The 23,297-nt window shown below is 33.9% G+C and overlaps 1 protein-coding gene across 2 annotated transcripts in view; it reads right to left on the bottom strand.

The window, feature by feature from the left end:
* The window catches only part of LOC106051675 (thyroid adenoma-associated protein homolog), a 32,478-nt gene extending 17,752 nt beyond the window's left edge, over positions 1-14,726 (bottom strand). Inside the window, exons 1-17 of one of the 2 annotated variants that reach the window (XM_056023811.1) lie at positions 14,666-14,726; positions 13,510-13,622; positions 11,597-11,780; positions 10,459-10,564; positions 10,054-10,214; positions 9,146-9,289; positions 8,069-8,189; positions 7,264-7,931; positions 5,962-6,071; positions 5,629-5,712; positions 5,288-5,471; positions 5,055-5,166; positions 4,297-4,473; positions 3,534-3,698; positions 2,018-2,127; positions 1,035-1,207; positions 219-418 (exon numbers count right to left, since the gene is read on the bottom strand). In XM_056023811.1, the coding sequence (XP_055879786.1) occupies positions 219-418; positions 1,035-1,207; positions 2,018-2,127; positions 3,534-3,698; positions 4,297-4,473; positions 5,055-5,166; positions 5,288-5,471; positions 5,629-5,712; positions 5,962-6,071; positions 7,264-7,931; positions 8,069-8,189; positions 9,146-9,289; positions 10,054-10,214; positions 10,459-10,564; positions 11,597-11,780; positions 13,510-13,559 (2,749 nt within the window). In that variant the 5' untranslated portion in view covers positions 13,560-13,622; positions 14,666-14,726. Of the gene's footprint in view, positions 1-218; positions 419-1,034; positions 1,208-2,017; positions 2,128-3,533; positions 3,699-4,296; positions 4,474-5,054; positions 5,167-5,287; positions 5,472-5,628; positions 5,713-5,961; positions 6,072-7,263; positions 7,932-8,068; positions 8,190-9,145; positions 9,290-10,053; positions 10,215-10,458; positions 10,565-11,596; positions 11,781-13,509; positions 13,623-14,206; positions 14,226-14,665 lie in introns of those variants that run through there. The other variant, XM_056023812.1, reaches the window with a different exon arrangement.
* Positions 14,727-23,297: the final 8,571 nt, after the last annotated feature.

Below are 23,297 nucleotides of genomic sequence, written 5' to 3'. Positions count from 1 at the left end.
AAAATTCAAAATCCCAGCATTCATTCAAGCCAAAGACCCCTGAGTTAGGAAGCCAAGTGCTTCACCTTTCAGACACCACACTACACCTTCAAATACTTAACTCTAATTAATTATATTATAAATAAGGAAAATAATAAAAAGGAATTCTTTGTTATCCCAATTAAAACTGAAGCTGATTGAGCAGACTCAGTGGATTAATTCTAGAAACAAAATCTCACCATGTATAGGATGACTTTTGAAACCAGTGGCCAAATCATTGGTAACAACTTCCAAAGATCCTTTCATGTGTACTAGTAGCATGTCTACAAAAGCAAGTGATGGCTGAACGTCTGTTGAGCCTGACACCAACTCTGCTTGATAATGCATTTCAATATCATCATAGGATAAGGAAAATGTCAACCCAAGATCCAAAACAAATCTGAAAAAAATAATTTATCATTCAAGTGTAGACAAACCTTTTTAATATCTATTTAATTTAGTATACAGTTCAGAAAATAGTTTAAAGTGGAATCAAGATGTAAAAGTTTTAATACCAGTATGTTAGCATTTTTAATACTTGACAAAATTGAGTATCTAATGACTTTCTATAAAAGTTAGGAAAAGTTGTATTATTAGCAGCATATCTTTATCAACACTATTTCTTGAAAGCCTCATCCTTTTAAATATATATTTTTTCAAGTAGTTTATGTATATAAATATGCTAACATGTATTAATACTCTTGAATTCTGCAACATAAGAAAGATGCTTGTAAGTAAATATAATTTAAATTAGTTCTCAAAAGTTAAATGAGGATAAGTCCAAACAACTTTCAAAAATGTATGAGATGACATTTACTTCATTAGTTTTAGAATTTATATCTCTATTTTGAAATTAAAATTATATCATTAAGTTATGATATTATTAGTTCAATATCTGTTAGCCAAATTTAAAGTTCAACAATTTCTGTTAGCTAAAGTTAAAGTTCAACAATTTCTGTTAGCCAAAGCTAAAGTTCAACAATTTCTGTTAGACAAAGTTGAAGATTAAGTTTTACTTTTTCAATACTAAGGACATCAAAAGTTTTCCGCTGTGGGCTTCATAGGCTCGAGGGCTCGGTAACAGTGCAGCAGCATGTTGAATCAACGGAAGTATACTAGACTTAATATCACATGACTCTGTTGGCCAATGGAAATATTTATCTAAAAGATTGTAGCATAGAGTTTGAATCTGTTTAGAAAAAGGATTATTGAATTAGCTCAACTAATGACAGAAATGTGACAACTTGGCAACTAGACATACAATTCAATACAACACACACACAGTACATTGTGCTGTACTGCACTCTACTCCAAATTAGACTACAACTTTAAGACAGTGTAACACTTTCTTTGACTTTATTTTTCTTTTTTTTTTCAGAAATCTTTTCTTCAAAAAAATGAATATTTTTCTTTTTTTTTTCAGAAATCTTTTCTTCAAAAAAATGAATATAGTTATTAATGAACTTGCAGAGAAGGTAGAGTTTGCCTTCTATGATCAGCTAATACATGTGATGAGGCCAGGATGTTGTATGCTGTAAAGTGTGACAAAGAATGACTTTTTGGAGGCTCACTGATATGAACACTCCATGTGCATCAAAAAGGCCTACAGAGTTTCTATGTGTAGAAGCTTTTGGGGAACCATAAATAAATAGAGAAGTAAGTGGCAAAGTACAGGCAGTGTTCAGTACAGCAATATAATTCAGTACAGTACAGCAGCTATCATCCTGCCAACTGCACAATAATTTGGTAGTTAATTTGTTACATGCAATTAAGTATAACTATTTGAACAAAAGTTCTGTCACTCAGTAAAGAATCCAAGAAGAGAAACATAACACTATATTTGGACCAAAAAGTTAAACTTCTGCTTGTTTTAAAAAAAAAAAAGATTTTTAGATGACAAAAAAAATCTGTGTGTATATTAAGTGTATTTATTGAGAGACCTGACTCAAAATAAAAAATCTATATACAAAACTCAATTGAAAAATATTATAAAATATACCTCTTGTGCCCCATCCTCCAAACAAGCTAGAACTATGACAAAGTTTTCCTCACTAAAAAAGTTCCACAAATCTTTTGAGCGCACAAAATGGATAAGTTTGTTGGAAGATTCTGTAAACAAAAATAAAAAATGTTACTTTTGAAGGATAAAGTCTCTGATGAGAGACTTGTGTTTGGATTCTTAACCAAGAATTCAAAGTTTTTGGACTTCAAAGTATTTGTTAAGAAATGACATTGTGGACTCCTGACACTATTGTTGGAGACTTCTATGAAAGCAGTTGTTTGTTTTACTAGCCACTGAAAAAATTAAGTCATATCCTTTACACTTTCCCATTTTGACTCTTCAGTTCAACATCAAGAGAGGGAACTTGAAATTCTTAAATGTGTTTTTTTATTCATTTGTAGAATCATTAATTGTTTACTGAGAAAAATAAGTAATATAAAAAAAAAAGTTATCATTTCTAATTCTATTTATTTCTTGAGATGCTTTATTATTGCAAGAAGTCTTTTCAAAGAGAAATCAAATTCTTCTACTAGTAGTCCATTTAATGATCTTGCAAGGGTTCTTTAAGTCTACATAAGACAGTTCATATACATCTTTTTATATATATTCAACTCTTAGCTGAATGCAAAGAAACAGTTAAGCCCAGAAGCCATGTTAAAAATAAAAGACATAAGCCAAATTTAATCTTAACATTATTATGTTTTGAAAAATGATAATGGCCAATTAGGTATTTATTTTTTGCCAAAAAATATACATAACATAGTTAGAGCTCAATTTAAAATACTGTTATAAACCTGGTGATGACACAGATGGGGATAGTGCTGTGTGTTTTTAGACTATGCCAATCGCCCCAGGTCAGAGCTAGACGAGCGGTCAACCGTGACAAGTGACAGTACATGCCAGTTCTGCAAGGGCCTGTGTTGTAAATATTACGCACGCGTAATCACGGCGAATGTAATCAACCTGAGTGGTCAAGCAATGTTCCATCCGGTTCTGGAAGGCCTGTAGGGACCCTATATAAGAGCGAGTGTGTTAGAGTCAAGACACTTCACGTTACCTCGCAATGTGACCAGTATGAAGATAAGTCAGAACCAGCATGGTGTGTGAAGTCAGTCTGGAGCAGAGACAAGGTTTTTGGACAGTTAGTGTAATGTTGTTGCCAACTGTACAGTAATTGTGATTTATTTGAAATTAAACTTTTACTGATACTTTGGAGCTCCGAGTTGTGAGGTTCTTAAAGTTCGTTGTGTCGTGTGGTGCAGTTTGCAGAGAGCCTGGATAGCGGAGATTCGTTACAATAGCCATCCCACTTTTACCTCCCCCCCCCCTATGAAACAAATGCAAGCTAATAGAAGATAATGTCATAAAGATGCAAAAATCATTTTAAACTTTTGACATGAGCTGTGATGTGCTAGCAACTTGTCTACATAACACAAATTTCCGTAAGGATCAATAAAGCAGTCTTAGTCTTAGTCTTACATAACGGTTAGTCTTAAAGTTGGATAAAACTTGCCTTGTGCTTTCCCTTTCCTGGATGTGTCCTGCTCATCATAGATAAGTATTTCTAATATGGCTGTTAGTATATCAACACATGTTCTTCTACACTGGTAAGCAGAGCCTGGAGCAAGACTCATCATTACAATTTTGTAGAACCAGTCCACAAAGTGAACACTTCTCTCTGTAGAGAAAAACTTTTAACCATTAACTTTAAAGCTGTGCTATTAAAACTCTACTACTAAAACAAAGTATCCACAGTTGATTAACTAATGTGATGCTCATTAACTATGTATTTTCTAGAGCTGATGGACACATTCTACATTTCAGTAATTAAATTAAAAAAAAAAAAAAAAAAAAACATAAAAGAGTTATAAATATGTGAGAATTAAATATTTTCACCAATTGTTTTTGTTTAGCTTTTAGCTTTCTCAATGTGCTATGATCCTATCACTTGAATGGGGGAGGGAATAAGGGAGGTATCTTGGTGAATGTTTACATGATCGTTTTTTAAATGCAAACAAAAATTTCACTCAGGGCTCCAGATTCCTCAAGGGGACTAATTCAATCTATACCACCACATGTCAAGTAAGATTTCTTTCTCTTGTCCAAGGGATTTCTTTCCCTTGTCTAAAAAAAAATAAAAATTTTACAAAATAAAAACACTTTAGCCACTTCCTTGTTCCAAACCTTTTTTGAGCTACCATTACATTTTTATATTGTAGTTATGTTCATATATATGATGTTAATTTATAGCAAACTTTATGTGTCTTTAAATTTACCCAGAAACTCTTCATTGGTTCGTTTCTTGTTGACTGCAGTCAAACAACTGTCTCTGATCCTCACCAAAAGTTTTCTTACTCCACTTATTAAATTATGACGAAATGGGGCGGAGTCAGTTTTCAAATTGTTAGGAATAAAAAATGTCAAAAGACTCACTTCTGCTTCAGAAAGAGGCTCTGAAAATAAAGGTTTAAACATAAAGAATTAAGAAGAGGACAGTCTAACAATACCAAAGTTTTAGCAAAGATAATAAAAGGCTGAGCTTTTTGTCATTTTCTAAAATTCATTTTCTTTTTCTTTTTTGGTTCAATATGAAACATTTTCGGATAAAATAGTCAAATATTCCAGCAAGGTATTATTAAATAGTCCTTCAAGGTATTTTAAATTTTTTAATTTTTTGTTTCTAGGACCAATAATTTTTATGATTATGGGCTTGTTAATAAGTTTTCATAATTAAATCATTATTCACACCATTTTAATTGCTATCATTATTCACACCATTTTAATTGCTTTCTCAAAAAAGATTTCTTATGTTTGTATAATAGCAAGACAACCACTTAGTAAAAATATGCATTAACATTCATGACACATTGATAAAACTGCATAAAAGCAGTGTAAGGTATAATATACACAGATTTTAATTGTTATAAGACCATTGGTAATGAACTAAAGTAGAAATTGAGTCAAATAGCTTCATGGTGGAATTCACTTAGTGGCTGCTATTTTTAACTACAGCACACACACACACAAAACTCACCAGCCTTTTTCATTGTATTACAAATAACCAAGAACGCCTCCGATCTAATGTCATCATAGGGACAACTCAATGCCTGGTGTAAAAGTTCAAGTGAATCAATCGGGAAAGCCACCTGTAATAAACATATAGAGAAAGATAAAAACTTTTATAAGTATCAAATAAATATTGCAACTCGAATGCTAAACAAACAGACATTTAAAAAAAAAAGATCAACACTGACCACAATGACCTACCTGGCTGAAATCCCTTAAAAACCGATGTACATTGACCCACCCAAACAAAAACAAATGTTTCAAACTATTGCTTTCCTCAGAATGGTACTGCTCTTCTAGAGAGTTGAGTAATTCAATATGGCTGTCAGGGATGATTTTTAGTGTTGGGACCAGCCAGTATGTACAAGTTTTTGAACGCTGTAAACTAAACAACAAGAAAATTATTAAACCTTCAAGAAATGTATGGCCTTACACCAATACATACTTAAATTAGACTACAACAAGAGCAATGAAAACTATATTTCTAGTAGGACATAAGAAATGTACTATTTCAAAAGAACTATTAGGAACTAATGACTAACTTGTCTTCAGATGTCAAACCAGATATTAAAGCATTTATCCAGATCTGCTTCCATAATGCTGTACAGTTTTCTCCATGAACTAGCCTTGTTGCAAAGAAAAAAAATAGTAACAATAATAATAAATGCACTACATACTAATAATAATAGTTATATAACTAAACACTAACTGTTAGGATATAAAGCAGCGGTCTCTTGAACCACATTGGGAAATTTCTTGAGTTGGATCAATAAAAAATAACTAATTTACAAATAGTAAAGTGCAAAAATCCATTGCAAACCAACCCTAATTCACAGAATGGAGTCTAAAAATGCTGATTTAAACTTGAAACTTACTGAAGTTGCTCAATGAAAGCCTTGTATAAGTCTGTAGCTACAGCAGCCATGTGATTGGTTTTCATGCACGCAGTAAGTTCATCTATGATCTCAGCATGTTGTTGTACGAGCTTCCAAAAATTAACAACAAATTTTCAGATTTATAACATTTAAGTTCACTGCGAAATATCTAATAATGAGAATGTGAGGTATAGAGATATGCATGTCTTCTTTTATCAAGGAATGTCTGGAATTCATAAGATATGTGGTTGTTGTTTTTCACTTTTAAATTATCATGAATAGTAATAAGAATTTTAAGTTGGAATGCATAGGGTTAGGAGTAATAAGTATATGTGTATATTTTCAGGTGTACTAATTATAAAAGTACATTTTCAGGAGTATTAAGTATACTAATATATTTTCAGGAGTATTATGTATAAAGAGTATATTTTTGGTAATATAAAGTATAAGAGTATATTTTCTGGTTTTATTAACATAAGTCTATGTTGTCAGGATTACTAAGTAAATTGTATATTGTTAGGAGTACTAAATATAAGTGTACATTGTCCTTGTCAAGAGTACTAAGTATAAGAGTATATTTTCAGGGGGTTTGAGTTCAGTATATTATCAGAGTACATAGTAAGAGTGCATATTATATGAAGTACTCAGTCAAAGTCTATAGTTTCTAATGCTTTAAACATGAATGCATATTGTCAGGAGCACTAAGTATTGGAATGTACAAGGTGTAGGTTTTCCGTTTCGGTATATGTATGTATGTATGTATGTATGTATGTCCCACATAGAAATCAAAACTGTTTGACCGATCTTGCGAAAAGACTTGGCATGAATGCCCCTTGAACTATGGCAGAAAATGTGGTGTATGCTTAATGTCCCTCACACAAATGGACGGTTCTAAAAATATAAAAATACCTAAATTTATCTCTATTAAAGAACGAAATTTGTTAACAAATCAGGTAAACCCATTTTCACAGTATTTTATATTTGATATGAATATGTCAGCTAAACTATTAAAACCCATTTTCATAGTTAACTTTCATTTTCATGGCCAATTAAAAATAATTGTGAATGGAATCCCCTAGATCAGTAATACCCAAACTAAGGTCAGCAGGCCACAGGTCATATCCAGCCAGTTTATATATATATATATATATATATATATATATATATATATATATATTTATATATATATATATATATATATATATGCACTATTTGATATGATATCTGAACTGTTTCAAGAAGCAAAAAAAAAACAACATGTGTGCAGTGTTCAAATAAACAAACTATAACAAAGCTATGTACCTTCAAACCATCTACATAGGGTAACAACAAGGCAAGTGCCCTGTACTTGGTCCTCAACTGAGTTTCATGGTTCACCAACTGCTCTAACAACAGGTGACATAAATCTTCATTGTCCTTGCAATCTCTCAAAGTACTGTTCCATAGTCTCAACAGCACAGAGAATAGCTCAATGACATACTCTGTCACGCCACCGACAGGGCTATTCCAGTTCAACCAAACACAAGAAAGAGTTGACCTTAAAACTGGACACTGCACAGAAAATAAAACTTTTTGGGAATCACAATCTAGCTGCTTGCTTTCAGAGGAGACATGTTCATCACTGTCATATAAAAATTTTAATTTCTCAATCTGGTGCTGAGACTGCCCCTGAAGTATTTGAAAATTATATAGCACTTTTTTATCCTGTGGAAATTGTAAAAACTTCTGATACCACAGAGACAATATTTGGAAAGCAAGATAATGGTGCTGCACAGGGCCTAGACACAGCTTCAACACATGAGGGTAGACATGTAGCATCAGGCTACAGCCATCATCATTCAATACTTTGGTATCACCACAGACAAGTAATCCTTTAATGACAGCAAGGATTTGGTTTGACATGTCAGCATTCTCTGTTCTTCCCATGTCCATATTTATGTCAACATCTTTGAAAGTAACACAACTCTTCTCTGCAAACAAGAATTTTTGAAACAGACAAAAGGGTAACATAAGTAATAATGACAATGAAGGAAACAAAAAAAGATAAAGCTCTAAAAATCAGTAGGCATCTTAAGAACCATTAAGAACTGACCAAAAAAAAATTTACCTTTAGTAAGCATGCTTATCAAGTCTATGTAAATACTTCTGAAGTTTTTTTCTGTCAAGGCCAGATTGAAAGACATTCCAATAGCTGTTCCAATCAGTAGTAAGACATCCCTGTTAGTTATCTGTGCAACATGATGAATAAAAGTTAATTCTTAAAAGTAAAATCATGTTTGTCACCTTAATTAATGAATATAACAAATGTTCAGACAATGCAAACATCAGATTCTAAAAAACTTGGAATGGTGTGTGAGTGACAGAAACCAAATTGGAAGGCATCATCATGGACCTTTTTTAACCAAAACTAAGGAGAGAAGTTATATATACAACAAGCTTGACAATCCATACAACTTTTTTATCTGAACTTAAAAATGGGAAAGGGAGGTAATATTGTAAATACTTTAGCTGCCCCAAATGTGTTATCTCCGTGTTAGCTTTCAATTGTAATTTCTAGTATTGAATAGACTAGACTTTTCCTGAATGCAGGTAGTGAGAGACAGGGTTTTATTTTCACTGAAACTACAAAAATGATACACAGACAGAATCCCATTAACATGGCCATGGGAGACTTCCTAAATATCTTGACCATGTCTATGACACAATAATGACAGGTTTATTGTGTCATCCATGTCTCTCTTGAAGACCTAGGAAACGTTTTCCTCCACTTTGAATAAATAAAATAAACAAAAAATGTGTCTAATATTGCAACAAAATATTATGAATAAACACACACACATATTATATATACATATATGTTACTAGACGAGCTGTCAAGTAGTAAAATTGTCCAAAATGAGATTTAAATTATTTAAATTACATGGCTGAAATAAAAGTAATTCTGAGTCTGTCTACCAGAAGAAATATTTAACACATGGTTCCCATACTTTGAAACGATAACAGTTGAAGGGTTATAATAAAAACTGAATGGTTTGGTTAACATAGAAAACTACAAAAGTAATGGTTAAACAAATAAATAAGTCATCACAATAGACTATATTTTAAGAGGGCGTTTGTTACATTATGCATTAGGTCTTCCAAGATTACGTAAAGTTACATTACTATCAAAGAAGTAAAAGCATACCTGCAAAAAAAGTTTCAACAAAGAAACCACAATTAGCTCCCATTGCTTTCCCTCACTTCTGCTATTCCCTTGTATCAGATCATTGCAAGGGTTAAACAAATCTTTGAGTTCTGCTTGAAATAGCTGTTCTACTTGAATGAGAAGCTGCAATACAGAACATGAAATATGAACAAGAAAATATTTTTTTTTTTAATTAAAAAAAAAAAAAAAAAAGCTTATATTAGGCATAGTTGTATCAATTACTTCAATTACTAAGACTCATGACAACCTATATAGGGAACTAATTCAGCGTAGTTGAGAGACTAAGTGCGCTTGAACTTGGCTTGTCTTGGCTACCTAGAAGGGGGCTCGAGGTTCGACATCCGACTCGGGCAGAGTTGCGTTTACTGAGCGCCTAAAGGCAGCACGGAAAACCAACTCCTAGATACCCCCTCCCCCCCACTGGTCCACAAATGAGATTGGACCAAAGCGCTCTGAGCATGCTATAAGCATGAACGTAGCGCTATATAAAAGCTATAATAATAATAATACCACCACTTCATTCAAGTACAAATTCTTGTTTGAGATGCCAAACAAAATAATTTATTACCAATAGTTAATTAACTAATTGTTTGGGTGTGGGAGAAATAATGTGTACAAACTTTTTACCAGACAGACAGAAAGCAGTGAGTTGATATAAGCTTTGTAATAAAATGGCACAACATTTTTTCTCTTGCAAAGTTTACCATTGAGACTTTTGTTAAATGCCCAGTTCCTCCATTTTTACATGACCAGAAGTGTATAAATATTATAGGTAACTAGCACAATAAAAAAAAAAGTGATGACTTGGATGCCAAGTATTTTATAACATGGTTACTAAGTCCCAAAAACAGAATATAAATTTTCTGAACACTAAAAACTTGTCTTACCTTAAAAACATAATGACTGTACTCAAGGTCAGCTATTGTTTGTTTGGCCCCATTCACTGATTCTAACATGCGTAAAGCATTCACCATCAGCAATGTCACTTCAGGGAAATATTTCTTCACACAGGTTTTGGAAAAAGAATGATGCTCTAATAATGCTGACACTGAAAGAGATAGTGGATAGACTAATGACAATTGCATTTATTAGTTTCAAGGATTCTAAATGAAATGTAAAAGAAACACAAATTGTGTATTGCTGCTACATGGTGGTACTACATTTGTGAGAATAGACTTAGAATGTGAAACTTGTCTAGGATGAAATTACATAACACTCTCTTTATATATAAATAAGAATTAAATTTTTACTTTATTGTATTTCACATCAATGTATTAATCTAAAGATCATACCAGATTTCACTTTAGAGTGGCCATCTTGTGTTAGAAGCTTGAACAGCTCATGTTCAATTCTTGTGTTTATTTCATTTAAATATGTAGTAGGCAACAGTTTCAACACCTGCCAAGACAAATATATATATTGGACTTAATCAATTGGGACAATAATTTCTTCAGGGGATATGTGGGTCAAATTATTGAGCATATCACGAGCCATAAATCTCAGGTTAAACACTGGGAATTTTACTTATGAGGGGGGCTAACTTGATATTCATGTGTTTACATAACACAAACTGGAGACACTTAGGAAGAAATTTAAAATAAGGGAGACATTTAAAATACAGACTGAATAAGTGTTTCACAAAGATTAAAGTAATACATGAATTATTTATTAAGCAAGGGCCGAAATAATTACCCAATTTTATTATGTTGGTGTTACGTTAGATTTATGAGAGATAAGTACTAAAAAAAAAAAAAAAACATCCAAGCTTTTCAACATTAAAAAGGCTAACCCTAACCCCAATCTAAAATGGCTTGTCTCATTTCAAGAGATTCACTGACTCTAGTGAGGATGACAAGCTTAAGAATTGTGAAGATAGCTTGAGGAAACATTAAGGCAAATTCGAAAGATTTCAAGACTTTGGGGCAACGGAGAAAGATTAAAATATTTTCATCATGTAGACCTGCAGCGTGAATTAAACTCCCATTCCAATCATCTCAAACAAATATTTCTAAATATTCCAAAATTAGAGGTTTTCAAGGGACTGTCAAAATCCAGCAGCTTTTTTTCATTAATAGAACTTAGAAAAAGCTGTGTCAGAAATAATTTTAAAGATGAACAGATAACTAAGCATAACTACGTCACCAATTTTAACCAAATTTGGACAAACTATCATCAAAACTTGTAACTTAAAAACTTGTCTAGTAATACTTTGTGCCTTACAAGTTTAGTCATCCTTAAACAAAATCCATGGTCATTGAAAAAAAAAAGCATTAAAAAACCAATAACAATTTGCAAATGTATTTAATGTATACAATATCAAACCTTAAGTTTCAATCTATACCTAAAATATATGACCCTTGTGGTCTGAATGCTTCCTAATGCAAATACAAAACTATTTGTGTGACCTAGAAAGTAATTAAAAAAAACAACCTTATTCAATGCTCTGGGAAGTTTGGCAGATGGCAGTAAATACATGTATGTACTACAAGCTAATTCACAAAATGATGTTACATCTTCCTCATTCATGCACTGGAGTTCTTTAAGAACCATGGTTTTCTGAAACTTCTGTGGTAACTGCTCCAAAGTTTTAAGTGATTTAGGAATATCATCCAATCTGAAATTTCATATGAACAAATTTAGGCTACAATGCAATGCTTTAAAAAAATGTCTACAAAAATATCATGTAATAATATATATAAATATATATATACTAGCATTACCCACCAGCTTGGCCATTGCTTTGTTCCCATGCTATTTATAATTTTGCTATGGACCCCTCCCATTTTTTATCACTTATAACAATAATATGATATAATGCTAAACACTCTCCCCTTTATTTCTTTTGCCAGCTGATTCTAGTATCTATTAGGTTGAATTAACCAGCCCCTAAATTCGAGTATTACTCCTCTTCCCCCCACCCAACACTCCTCTGTAACAAATAGGGCCTTTTCTTATTTACACTATCTGACTATTCTTCTGCTTTTCAGTTCTTATAAGAAATATTTGATAGGCTCTGTGATATTTTTTGGCCTGGGTCATTTTTTCTTATACATTCTACAAATGCTCGCATAATACTTTAGCCATACCTTTTTTGTTTTCACTTTCAATAAAACTATTCACATTTCAACAATCCCCATTTTGGCCAGTGAATTCTAGTATATATTATGTTTAATTGGAATGGCACGCTTTAAATCACCCTCCCAAACACACTCACTTTTGGCCTGTGGAACTCCCTCAAAACACTTGAATTTTAGTATTTGTTACATCTAATTGCTATGACCCACTTTGTAACGCTACCCCTCCCAAACATCATCTATTTTGAATTGTGTTAAAAATCATCTTGCCCCTGATGACTCACTCAGTGACTGATACTCATTCACTAATTTTTCCACTTGCTGTGGACAAAAAAATACACAAATTTAACCTGTTATTACCTTCAGAGTACATAGAATATAAACTATTTTCAGGATTGAAATTACAGCAGTTAAATTTACTAAAAATGGCTTTTTTATTCATAATATCAACCCAATAAGTTGTTAAAGACAACATTAAAATGTCTAAAGTACAGAATTATATTTCCTTCCAGTTTAATTTTAAGCATTTATCAACACCTTTTTTGGGGGGGGTAACGTTCTTATAATTTGGTTCAATTTCTTTGTATTTATGTTTATGTCTACACAGATCTAGATCTAATTCTCTTTTAGATTTAGAGCATTGTCAGAGTGAATTTGAGGGATTTATCCTTAGATCAGTGTGATTATCAAATGTTTTTACAAAGAACACAAAACAACCGTATTAAATATGTTTGTGTGGGTGTAGAAAATTATTACAGTTTGAAATGTAAAGACCCTACTTAATACTAATGTGTGGAACAATTTAGAATGACTAAATCTAAATGTACAAGTAGGCCTATTCTAAATCAAAAATTAAAAATCCTAAAAATTGTCACAGTGAATATAAGAGACTATTAAAAGTGTGTGTAGGTTTTTTGTTGTTGTTTTTTTTTGGGGGGATGCATAATACGTTTAAGAAGATGGGTTATTCTAAGTAAGGTGCATCTTAAAATCTAGATCTATGACTGGCAAAATAAAAAATAATATGTAAAGAGTGAACTAAGTTGGGAATCGGGATGTTTCTTCTTTCAAACTGTCCCATGGGAACAGGGTTATAACTGCTTCATAACTAAATAACAACAAGCTCATCATACATGCTACTGACAGATATACTAGATATAGATGTGTGCACAAAATTAAGACAATTAGAAAATCTATTATTTTACTTATTATAAAAAAAAAGCTACACCCTTTGGTGGTAGAACAAGGTCTAGCTATTCTAAAAATTACCCATTTGCTTGTAAATTTGCCAAGACTTTAGCCAAAAGAAGAATGGTCATTATAAGATTGTGAGACAAATGGCCAACGTAATCAAGATTTTAAAAATCTGCATGAAGTGATGTCTGGAAATAAACAAAATTAGTTAGAACTAGACATGACAATTGAAACAAAATAATATTTAATACTAAGGTATGGAGATGTGGTGGCTGAACGGTAAAGTGCTGGGCTTCCAAATCGGGGGTCCTGGGTTTGAGTCTCTAAAAAGATGGGGATTTTGAATTTAGGGATCTTCAGATCATCTCTGAGTCGACACACCTCTAATGGGTACAGAGACAGATGACCTTTACATTATCTGCCCTATAGATTGCAAGGTGTGAAAAGGGAACTATTGTCTTAAATATCAAGATTCAGTCAGTCCGAAGAATGTTATATGATTATTTTATCTAATCTAATTCTAAAACTGGTTTTTGTAAGGTTGTTATTACTAAACGTGGTGGTCAGTATTTCTCACAATTATACCTTATTCATCTATGCAGACTAGTACAGGTCAAAAAGGTTAAATCAAGAGAACAGCATACAACAATTAAAAGAAATTCGACCCATCTGACATAATGTCACATAAGAAAGCAGAGAGAAAAACATATAAAATACTTTTATTTAAAAAAAAAGCTTATACATATAGACTATTAATAGACTCTATATATACTTATACTATACGAAGTGTAGTTGTATCATTAGTTTGGATTGAATCTAATATATAATTAAATTATAATTAGATCTAGACCAAAAATTAAATCTAAGCCACTAGTGACTTGGTAATAAATGCATAAGAATTAATAGTCTATCATCTATATCTAAGACTAGTATGTAAGAGTCTCAGTCTAGTCTAGATTCTAAATCAAAATCCTGTTTCAAATATTTCTAGGACTAGATCTAGATGTAGAAATGTAGAGATTTATTGAAATTAGACTAGACTAGAGATTTTCGAGCTACACTCTGGCTACACATCATTCATAAGATGGATAATAGATTCTAAATTCTATGTCTTTCTAGTCTAGATCTATTATATTATTAGACTAGAGATTTTCGAGCTACACTGGCTACACATCATAAAATGATAATAGATTCTAAATTCTATGTCTTTCTAGTCTAGATCTATACTCACTAGATCTAGATTCTAATTGTTAGTAATAAATGAAGTATAATGGTTATAAATAAAACAGATTCATCTCCCCTAGGCATGTGGACCTTTTATTTACTTTCCTTTTAGAGAGAGTTTTTTTTTTTTTAATAGACTACATCAGGGGTGGACAAATTACGGCGCGCGGGCCACATGCGGTCCGCCATAGTGTTTCATGTGGCCCGCGTAAATCTACAAAATTCAGATGTGCCCACACATTAAACATGTAAAAAAAAAAGGGGGGAAAATAAAATTAAGTAATTTTAAACATCTTCTTATCACTTATGATGTAGAGGCTAAAGAAACATTGTCTCTTCATGTCATTCTAAAAGTTTAAAGCAAATGAAGATTATGCTTATTGGTAATATTTCAAATCATTCAGTCAAAGACACAAACTCAGGCCAGTATTTATTCAATACTATGAAGAACTGTATTGAAAGAGTTAGGTTAGCTTGGAACAAGATGGCTAGTGTAACAACAGATGGACCCCGTGCTTTGACTTTGACTGAGTAACAGTTTTTTAAAATAAATTAAAGAACAATATCCCAACTATAAACTCTACATAAGAAAGTTTGCACAGAGCTGCATTGAATATCAAACATGTTATTAATACAATTATCAGCGATCAAACTTATCAGAGATAGGGAACTTAACCACAGGCAGTTCCGAGAAGTACTTGAAGATGTGGAAACAAAATATTCCGATGTTCCGTACCACAGTGTCCGCTAGGTTAGCATGGGCAAGGTATTGAGAAGAAAATGGGATCTCAATGAAGAAAGTGTTTTGTTCCTTAATTGAGGGACATTTACAGTGACTTTGTTACTAATATTTCTAATGAAGAGTGAAGATAGACTTCTTGCTTTTCATTATAGATATTTCAACGGGTTGTTTGCATGTTTGTGCATCTTTTCATAGGTCCCTCGCTAATTCTAGCCGTAAATTAAAAATTATAACAGGGTTCCCGCGTCCTCCTGATTTTACAGGAGCTCCTGGAAATCTTCTGAAATTGTAAAGTATACTAAAAAAAAAAGTCATGAAAATCTCCTGAAATTATTAAAATATCCTCAAAAACTCATAAAATAAAAATGTCCTGAAAAATAGACGAAATATTCATTTTTTTGGGTTGCCATTCAATGTGGAAAACGCCAATCCTACTAGTGATAAAAAAACGGCATTGTCAGTTTTCATTTAATAAAAATGTAATAATAGAGCGAATTTTAAATAAAACAGGAAGTTCCAGTACTTTAGTTACTTTAATAGTTACAGGCATATACATATAGACCTAAATCTATCTAGATATTTAAAAAAAACTGATATTTTGCTAGTCGATAGTAGGGGTGCACCGGATAGTACTTTTTGATATCCGGCCGGAGCCGGATATAACCGGATAGTAAAATTAGATATTCGGCCGAAGCCGGAGCCGGATACCTACATGACTCAAACAGCTCGTTTTACTGAAGTTTTTGCAAATCTTCTATATAACATACCTATATTCATATTATTTTGTTATTTACTTTCTTACTTTAAACTCGATAGTAAATCCAAAAGGCAAACCTGAATGTTTATCTTTTTTTTTTTTTTGTAGGAAAACTACCTTTTATTGTAGATGGCTCGTAAAGTTAATTTGACGACCGTGATTTTGCACTTAGAAAAGTATGAATAAAATGCAAAGACGAATTTATTTTCTAACAAAAAAAATCGTAATTTTCACTTATAATCTTTATCCCTACCCAGACTAGGCCCCGCGCAATCCGTTTCAAATAGGGCCCCACAATCTGTAGGGCCGGCCCTGGGTGCCAGAAGCTGTATTTCTACATAAAAAAAAACAACTTGATGCTAAACTTTTCACATTATTTGGTTCCAAATATATCTGTGAGCAAAAACAAAGGTAAGAACAAGTCTATGCTGACTGACTGTAATTTGACAGCAGCCATAAGGATAAGAACTACTAAGCTAGTTCCACCACAGTTCCGGAACACTCTGCACGAGTGTAAAATTAAATATTTTACAATAAGTTCAAACATTATAACCAAACTGTTGTGATGAATTGTTGTAATGTGTAAAGACAATAACAAAATTTAAAAATATTCGTAAAAATAGTTTCAGAAATCGCTAAATCTTGTAATTCCTCAATTGGTAGTGTAAATATTTAATACAGTTTACATATAACACCACATTTTCTATGTTGTAAATACATGTTATATATATGCTGCCCCCCATTCCTAAAAAAAATTTAATGCGGCCCTCGATAGAAAAAGGTTGCCCACCTCTGGACTACATGTAGATCTAGATTTATATCTATATCTATTTTATTTTTATTCAATACTTAAGTGTTTTTTTTATGGTCGGTAACATGGTTAAGAAATGTCCTCTTGTAGGTGTAAAGCTTACTTCTAATATTTTTACGAAAGTGCTTCAACCCAGCAGGGCTTTACCCTCCATAAACTCAAAACTATACACACACACACACATTAAATTACAAAAAATATATTTTTTAAACAAGAAAACAATAAAAATAGTATTTAAAAAATGTAGACTATTTGTATTAAATTACGTTGGATCAGTCATATTATAGCAGGCCTAATTACCCTAATAGATCTAGAATAACAGCAATAAATCTGTGCGATTAGAAATATTTTTACCTAATGTTTTTAGCTTTCTCAATAGGGTAAAAAAAAAATCCTGGCTACGCCCATGAACTCGCCCACTTCAATTTTAGGCATTGCGCCGCCACTGCGCAAGCGACAGCTTTGATAAAAGTAATGGCTTACTTTTTTACAAATATTTCTTCGAAATGATGATTTTTATAACAATTCAATTAAATGAATTAAAACATTATATACATCACTTAAAACAGTAAAAGTAAAAGAAAAGATAATACCTTATGCGGGAGACCTTTACAATTGTAAGTTTAGTATTCTTATAGGAATTAAAAATAACTGACGTCTTTTTCCAACCGTTATCCAGCTTTGACGAATGACTTTTCCGTATCTTATTTTCGTAGTACAATGACATAGAGAACTCTAGAGCCTTTTTATATAATAAAAGTTTGCACTTTTTTGTTATAAACAATTTTTGTTGAAGATAAATAGTAGCAACTAGTCGACCGGCGGCGTAGCATACGCCGCTATTTTGCAGGGCCGGCAGTGACCGCAGTGGGCTCCGCACTTATGCGCCCGCAGTGGGCCCCACACTTTCATAGGACCCGCGCTAATTCCATGTGTAGGCCTATAAATTATTAAATTAAACCATTGTATAACATATAACAGATTTCCTGCGGCCTCCTGTCAATTTACCAGGAGCTCCTGAAAATCTCCTGAAATTGCAAAATTTAAGAAAAAGTCCTGGAAATATCCGGAAATTATTAAAATCTTTAGAAAACTCATACGAATCTCCTGAAATATATAGGCAAAAAAATATTCATTTTGGGGTGTCATTCAATAAGGAAAATGCCAATCCTACGCGCGATAAAAAAAAGCGGCATTATCTCGTAATTTTGGAATCTGGTGAAAGAAGCTTCTCGCGCCTCAAAGTAATGAAGAATTACTTTAGTTCAACAATTCTCGTAGATAGATTAAAACATTTGTTAATTCTTGCTATTGAGCGTGATCTATGTAGGAAATAGAATTTTTATGATATACTGTATGACTTCGCTACACGCATATACAAAACTGATAACAAAATTAACAGATCTTAATATTGTCAGGACTTGTAGCCTATTATTTATTTATTAGATATTTATATGTCTAGGTAGTTAAGAATAAATTTTATTACAATATGTGCATGTTTTCCTTTTGTTTGATAATTATTCTAGTCCCGAAGTTTAGTCTAACAGACACACTCAGTTGTACATAAATTAATAAACGATGTGTTTGATGATTTTTAATAAAATATCAATTTAATACAATGATAGTTATACAATGATATTAAAACGAATAATGTAAATGATAAGTATTCAGAAATAAATACGAATAAGTCATAAGCTCAATCCTAGTAGGCCTAATTAGTTAAATAATATTAATTAAGTAAGCACTATATATTGTGTTGCTTGAAAACATTGACAAATCATTGAAAATGACTTGAACTGACTTAAACAACATCGCCGTTTCATAACTTATGCCAAAGATTCGTCTCTGTAACATCTACTGTAGAAACTGTCAGCGAACATCATTATTGGAAGTATATTACAAGAAGTGTCATTAACTTCTGACCAACAAGACTGACAAAGATGATGACAGCAATGTCCAGGGTAATACCACAGTATCGACTCAACGATAAAATAGATAACGCCAACACTGAAGCCCTACAGAAATAATCAACAAAGACTCTAACGCAGGGGTTCTCAACCTGTGGTTCGCGACCCCCTTGTGGGTTGATTGACGATTTGCCAGGGCTCGCCTAAGACCATCGAAAATATGGATTGTTATTGTCTATTCTTCTATTGCAGAGTGGGGGATTGTAAAAAGGGGTCGCCTAGCATAAAAGGTTGAGGACCGCTGCTCTAACGCCTGATCTAAAACTACAAATATGATCCAATCCGTAAAAAATATCATTACAGTGTAAAAAAAATTCCCCCTGAACAGGGTCAAATAGTTCTACCAAGAATAGATCCAAGGCATTTTAGCTAAGGCTTTTCAGTAGCAAAAGAAAAGGACATAGTCAGGACCACAAAAGTATTACAGCTTGCGTCTTTCAATTACAAGAAGACAATAAAATGCACCCTAAAATAAGAGCTAATAAATTACGAATCTCTAAAGGAAAAAAAATATACTACACCAAATATGAATGCCACAAATGACGTCCTCACCTACAGAAGAACGCAGCGCGCTTTGAACAACATAGAATAAAGCGGCGCTCTCAATTTGAACTCATTCTAAGCGAATACATTGTTATATAGTCAGTGGCGTAGTAAGATGCTTAAAGTTTTACAGTTAAGCTAGGCAGGGCATATATCCCGTATGAGAGACGACCGTGAGCCAAAGGCAATTTTTTGTTTAAGTAGGTGCTTCCCGAAAACGCTTTAACAGACCATCTTAGGTGGGCGCCATTTTGCTTGAACTGACTGAACAGAGCACGTGGTTATAAGCGGCTTCCGAGCAAGACAGTTGGAGATTACTTAAAAATTAAACACGCATTATTGAATAGCAGAGGCGCCCATCTTGACATTTTGTGAAAAATGTATTAAATCGTCATCGGTCAACCTGTGACAATAGTCATGCACAGTCATATCCCGACCAAAAAAAAAAAAAAAAGCTTAAAAAATTTAACTTTCAATAGACTTATTAGTCTTATAAAACCGTGTTATAAGTACGTTAAATAGCAAAACGGATGACTGGCCGATCTTTTGGTCGTCTCGATGATTTCGGGTTCAAACACTGGCTGCTACCCGTCACCCATCACCCGTTTGGACTAGGAAGTCCAAATTATCTTCAACTCTGAAGGAACACGTGACACATGTCAAACATTTTACAGACAAACCATACCTCGGCCTTCCATCGTGCAGGTTCGAGTTCGAATATACAGGCTCGAGCAACTTTTGAAAGCAGCGCGGAAACCTTTTCCCAGAGACCCCATACTTATCTTTGTATCTTTCTGTATATTTGATTAGGTTTTGTTTTTGTATTTGAAGATTATGGTTTAGAGTTGTATTGTTTCGTTACTTTTTAGTCTTCTGTCTATTGATTCAAACCCATAGACATAAATAAATATAGACTGGCCGACATGGGCGTAGCCAGGATTTTTTTTCGGGGAGGGTTTTGGGGGGGATTCCCCCCCCCCCGACCTCCCCCCCCCCCCCGCCGCGAAAAAAAAATATATATGTGTGTGTGTACATAATTAATCTTTATTACATTCTGACCCTTTCGGAAGACGTTTATTGTTTATTGTAGACTCCCTGCCCTTGCTAGCAAAGGGGTCAGGGGAGCTCGCAGCGCTCCCCCAGCGCGGGGCCCAGCCCCGCCGCCGAGCACTATTTCAGGTATTGAAAGCCAACAAAATGCATATTCTGAGGTATCTACAGTGCATTATCTTGCTATTAAAAAGTTTTATTTGAAAAACCTAATGTGCTATTCTTACTGACTTTGACCCTCTCGCGCCGTTCGGCGCATTTTCCGGCAAGCTGTTTCCGCAACTCTTATTTTGCGTAATTCATTTTGTCGGAAAACATGTCCCGCAAAACCTCATGCGACACTCTGTCACAACCTTACTAAGGATTCGACTCCCAGTTCGGCATATGATTTCTTTGATTTAGACCCGATCTCTATGACTGACTCCTAAAATCTATCTTAGCCATCTTTGTTGCGACACATTTAATGATTTTCAATTTCGGCAGAAGACTATTCACACTTAATTAATGGAGCCCAAGCCACTGGTAGAAATTTGTAACCTTTCTTGACTACGCTCTTGGAATTACATGCCTGTATTTCGCTTTAGATTTTATATCGAAAAGGAAAGTTTTTTCGTCAAATCATCTGTTGAGGGGTTTTAAACTAAAAAATCTGTTGTTTTTTTTTTGTTTTGTTTTTAATTCAAAACCCTATTTAGCTACGATCATAGAATTTGGTGACTGTAGTTTGCTTTAAAATAATATTGAAGAGAGAGGTTTTCAACTCTAAACGCTCTGTAGGGGAATTTTAAACTCAAAACCATCTGGAGGGGTTTTAAACTTTAAAGAAAAAGCCATCTGGAGGAGGGGGATTTAAACTTAAAACCCCTTTGGCTACGCTCATAGATTTTATAGTGTGTAATTTGCTTTTTTTTATATTGAAGAGGTACTTTTTAGCTTCAAACCCCAACTGGAAGGGGGAGGGGGGTTAAACTCAAAACCCCTTTGGCTACGGTCATAGAATTTTGAGTGTGTAATTTGTTTTTTTTATATTGAAGATGGGGTTATCGTAAATTTTGGATGGGGTTTTAAAATCAAAATCTTCCTCAACTGTGCTGTTGGAATTTGGGGATTGTTGTTTGCATTTTTGTTTTATAGAAGAGGGGGATTTAACTGCAAAAACCTCTGGTAGGGGGTTTAAAATTCAAAACCCCCTGTAGGGGATTAAAAGCTCAAAGCCCCCTGGTAGAGGGATTTGTATCTCAAAACCCGCTGATAGGGGTTTTTAAAATCTCAAAACCCCCTGGTAGGGGGGTTTAAACTCAAAACCCCCTGGTAGAGGGTTTTTAACTCAAAACTGCCTCGGCTGTGCTGTGGTAAGTAATGATTTAGTATTAAAATCTCACCTAAAATAAACAAATGAAAGCAAATATCAGTCACTTAATTCCGTCCCCCCCCCCTGTGGGGGGGGGGGATTTCATTTCGGGGGGGGTTTGAACCCCAAGAACCCCCCCCTGGCTACGCCCATGCTGGCCGATAATAGAGTTTTATGAAACGAAAATTTGTGACTTGCATTTCTGTGTACTTTATTTATGTCTAGGAGTTTTGTTTAATCTCTAAGACTGAAGATCATGCAATTTTTCAATTTTTCAGAATTCGGAAATCCGAATACAATAGATATACATGTTTTCAAGTTACATGAAGTTACTTCCTATTTCCAGTCTATATTTATTTATGTCTATGTTCAAACCTTTAGTCAGATTTCCGAAGGAACGTCCAAAAAGGTTCTTATACTAAAAAAGAAAAAATGAGTCACTCTAGGCGTGCATGTTAAATTGATACTTATTACATTCTACCGATCTAATACTTGGGCGCGGCGGTTGAGCGGTTAAGCGCTTGACTTTCGAATCAGGCGTCCCGGGTTCGAATCCCAGTGAAGACTGTGATTTTTAATTTTGTGCTCTTTGAGCACAGACAGATGACCTGCCCAATAGACCGCATGGTCCTTGTGTACTAAATTAAACATACTGTGGGTACTGAACAGTTCAACGGCGCCTGCTCCAAAAGTTTCAATATAAACAGCGGAGTCAAACAATGGTGTTTCCTGGCCCCAACCCTCTTTACTCTTTGGAATACTCTTTTTAATGCTAATCCACCACTCGTTTTACAAATCCACCGATTTGATGGCAAACTTCTAAATATCGCTAGACTGAGGGCCAAAACTAAAATCAGAACCACCCTCATTAAGAAATATGCTCTTCGTGGACGACGCAGCGGTAGTGGCACGCTCACAAGAGGAACTTCAGTCACTAATGTCCCGCTTCTCTCAGGCTTGCAAAGAGTAATATGGCCTAACCATTAGCACAAAGAAAACTACTGTACGGCAGTGAGTCGTAGACTACCTACACAAAGCAATAAGAGAGAAAACTAAACTCATTTCACTTGCGCTGCCTTCGAAGGATCTTAAAAATAACATGGAAAGAAAGAGTGTGTAATACTGAGATCTTCTCGAGAACGGGCCTTCTCAGCATCTTGACAGTCCTCAGGCAACGCCGCCTGCGCTGGCTCGGACATGTTCGCCAAAGGGAGGACAATCGCATCCCGAAAATCATTCTGTACCGGCAACTTGGGTCTGGCTCAAGAAAAATTGGTCGCCCCCACCTCCGTTACGTTGATGTGATAAAAAGGGATTTAAAATCAGTGAACATTGATACTGACCATTGGGAAGACATAGCCTTAGACCGCTCTAGTTGGAGAGAGACGGTGAACAAGAAAGCTATGGACAGTGAGAAA

Source organism: Biomphalaria glabrata, chromosome 3, assembly GCF_947242115.1.
Source record: "Biomphalaria glabrata chromosome 3, xgBioGlab47.1, whole genome shotgun sequence".
In the NCBI taxonomy this organism is placed as follows: Eukaryota; Metazoa; Mollusca; class Gastropoda; family Planorbidae; genus Biomphalaria; species Biomphalaria glabrata.
Note: the sequence above shows the minus strand (reverse complement) of the source record. Positions and strands in the feature narration are given on the sequence as shown.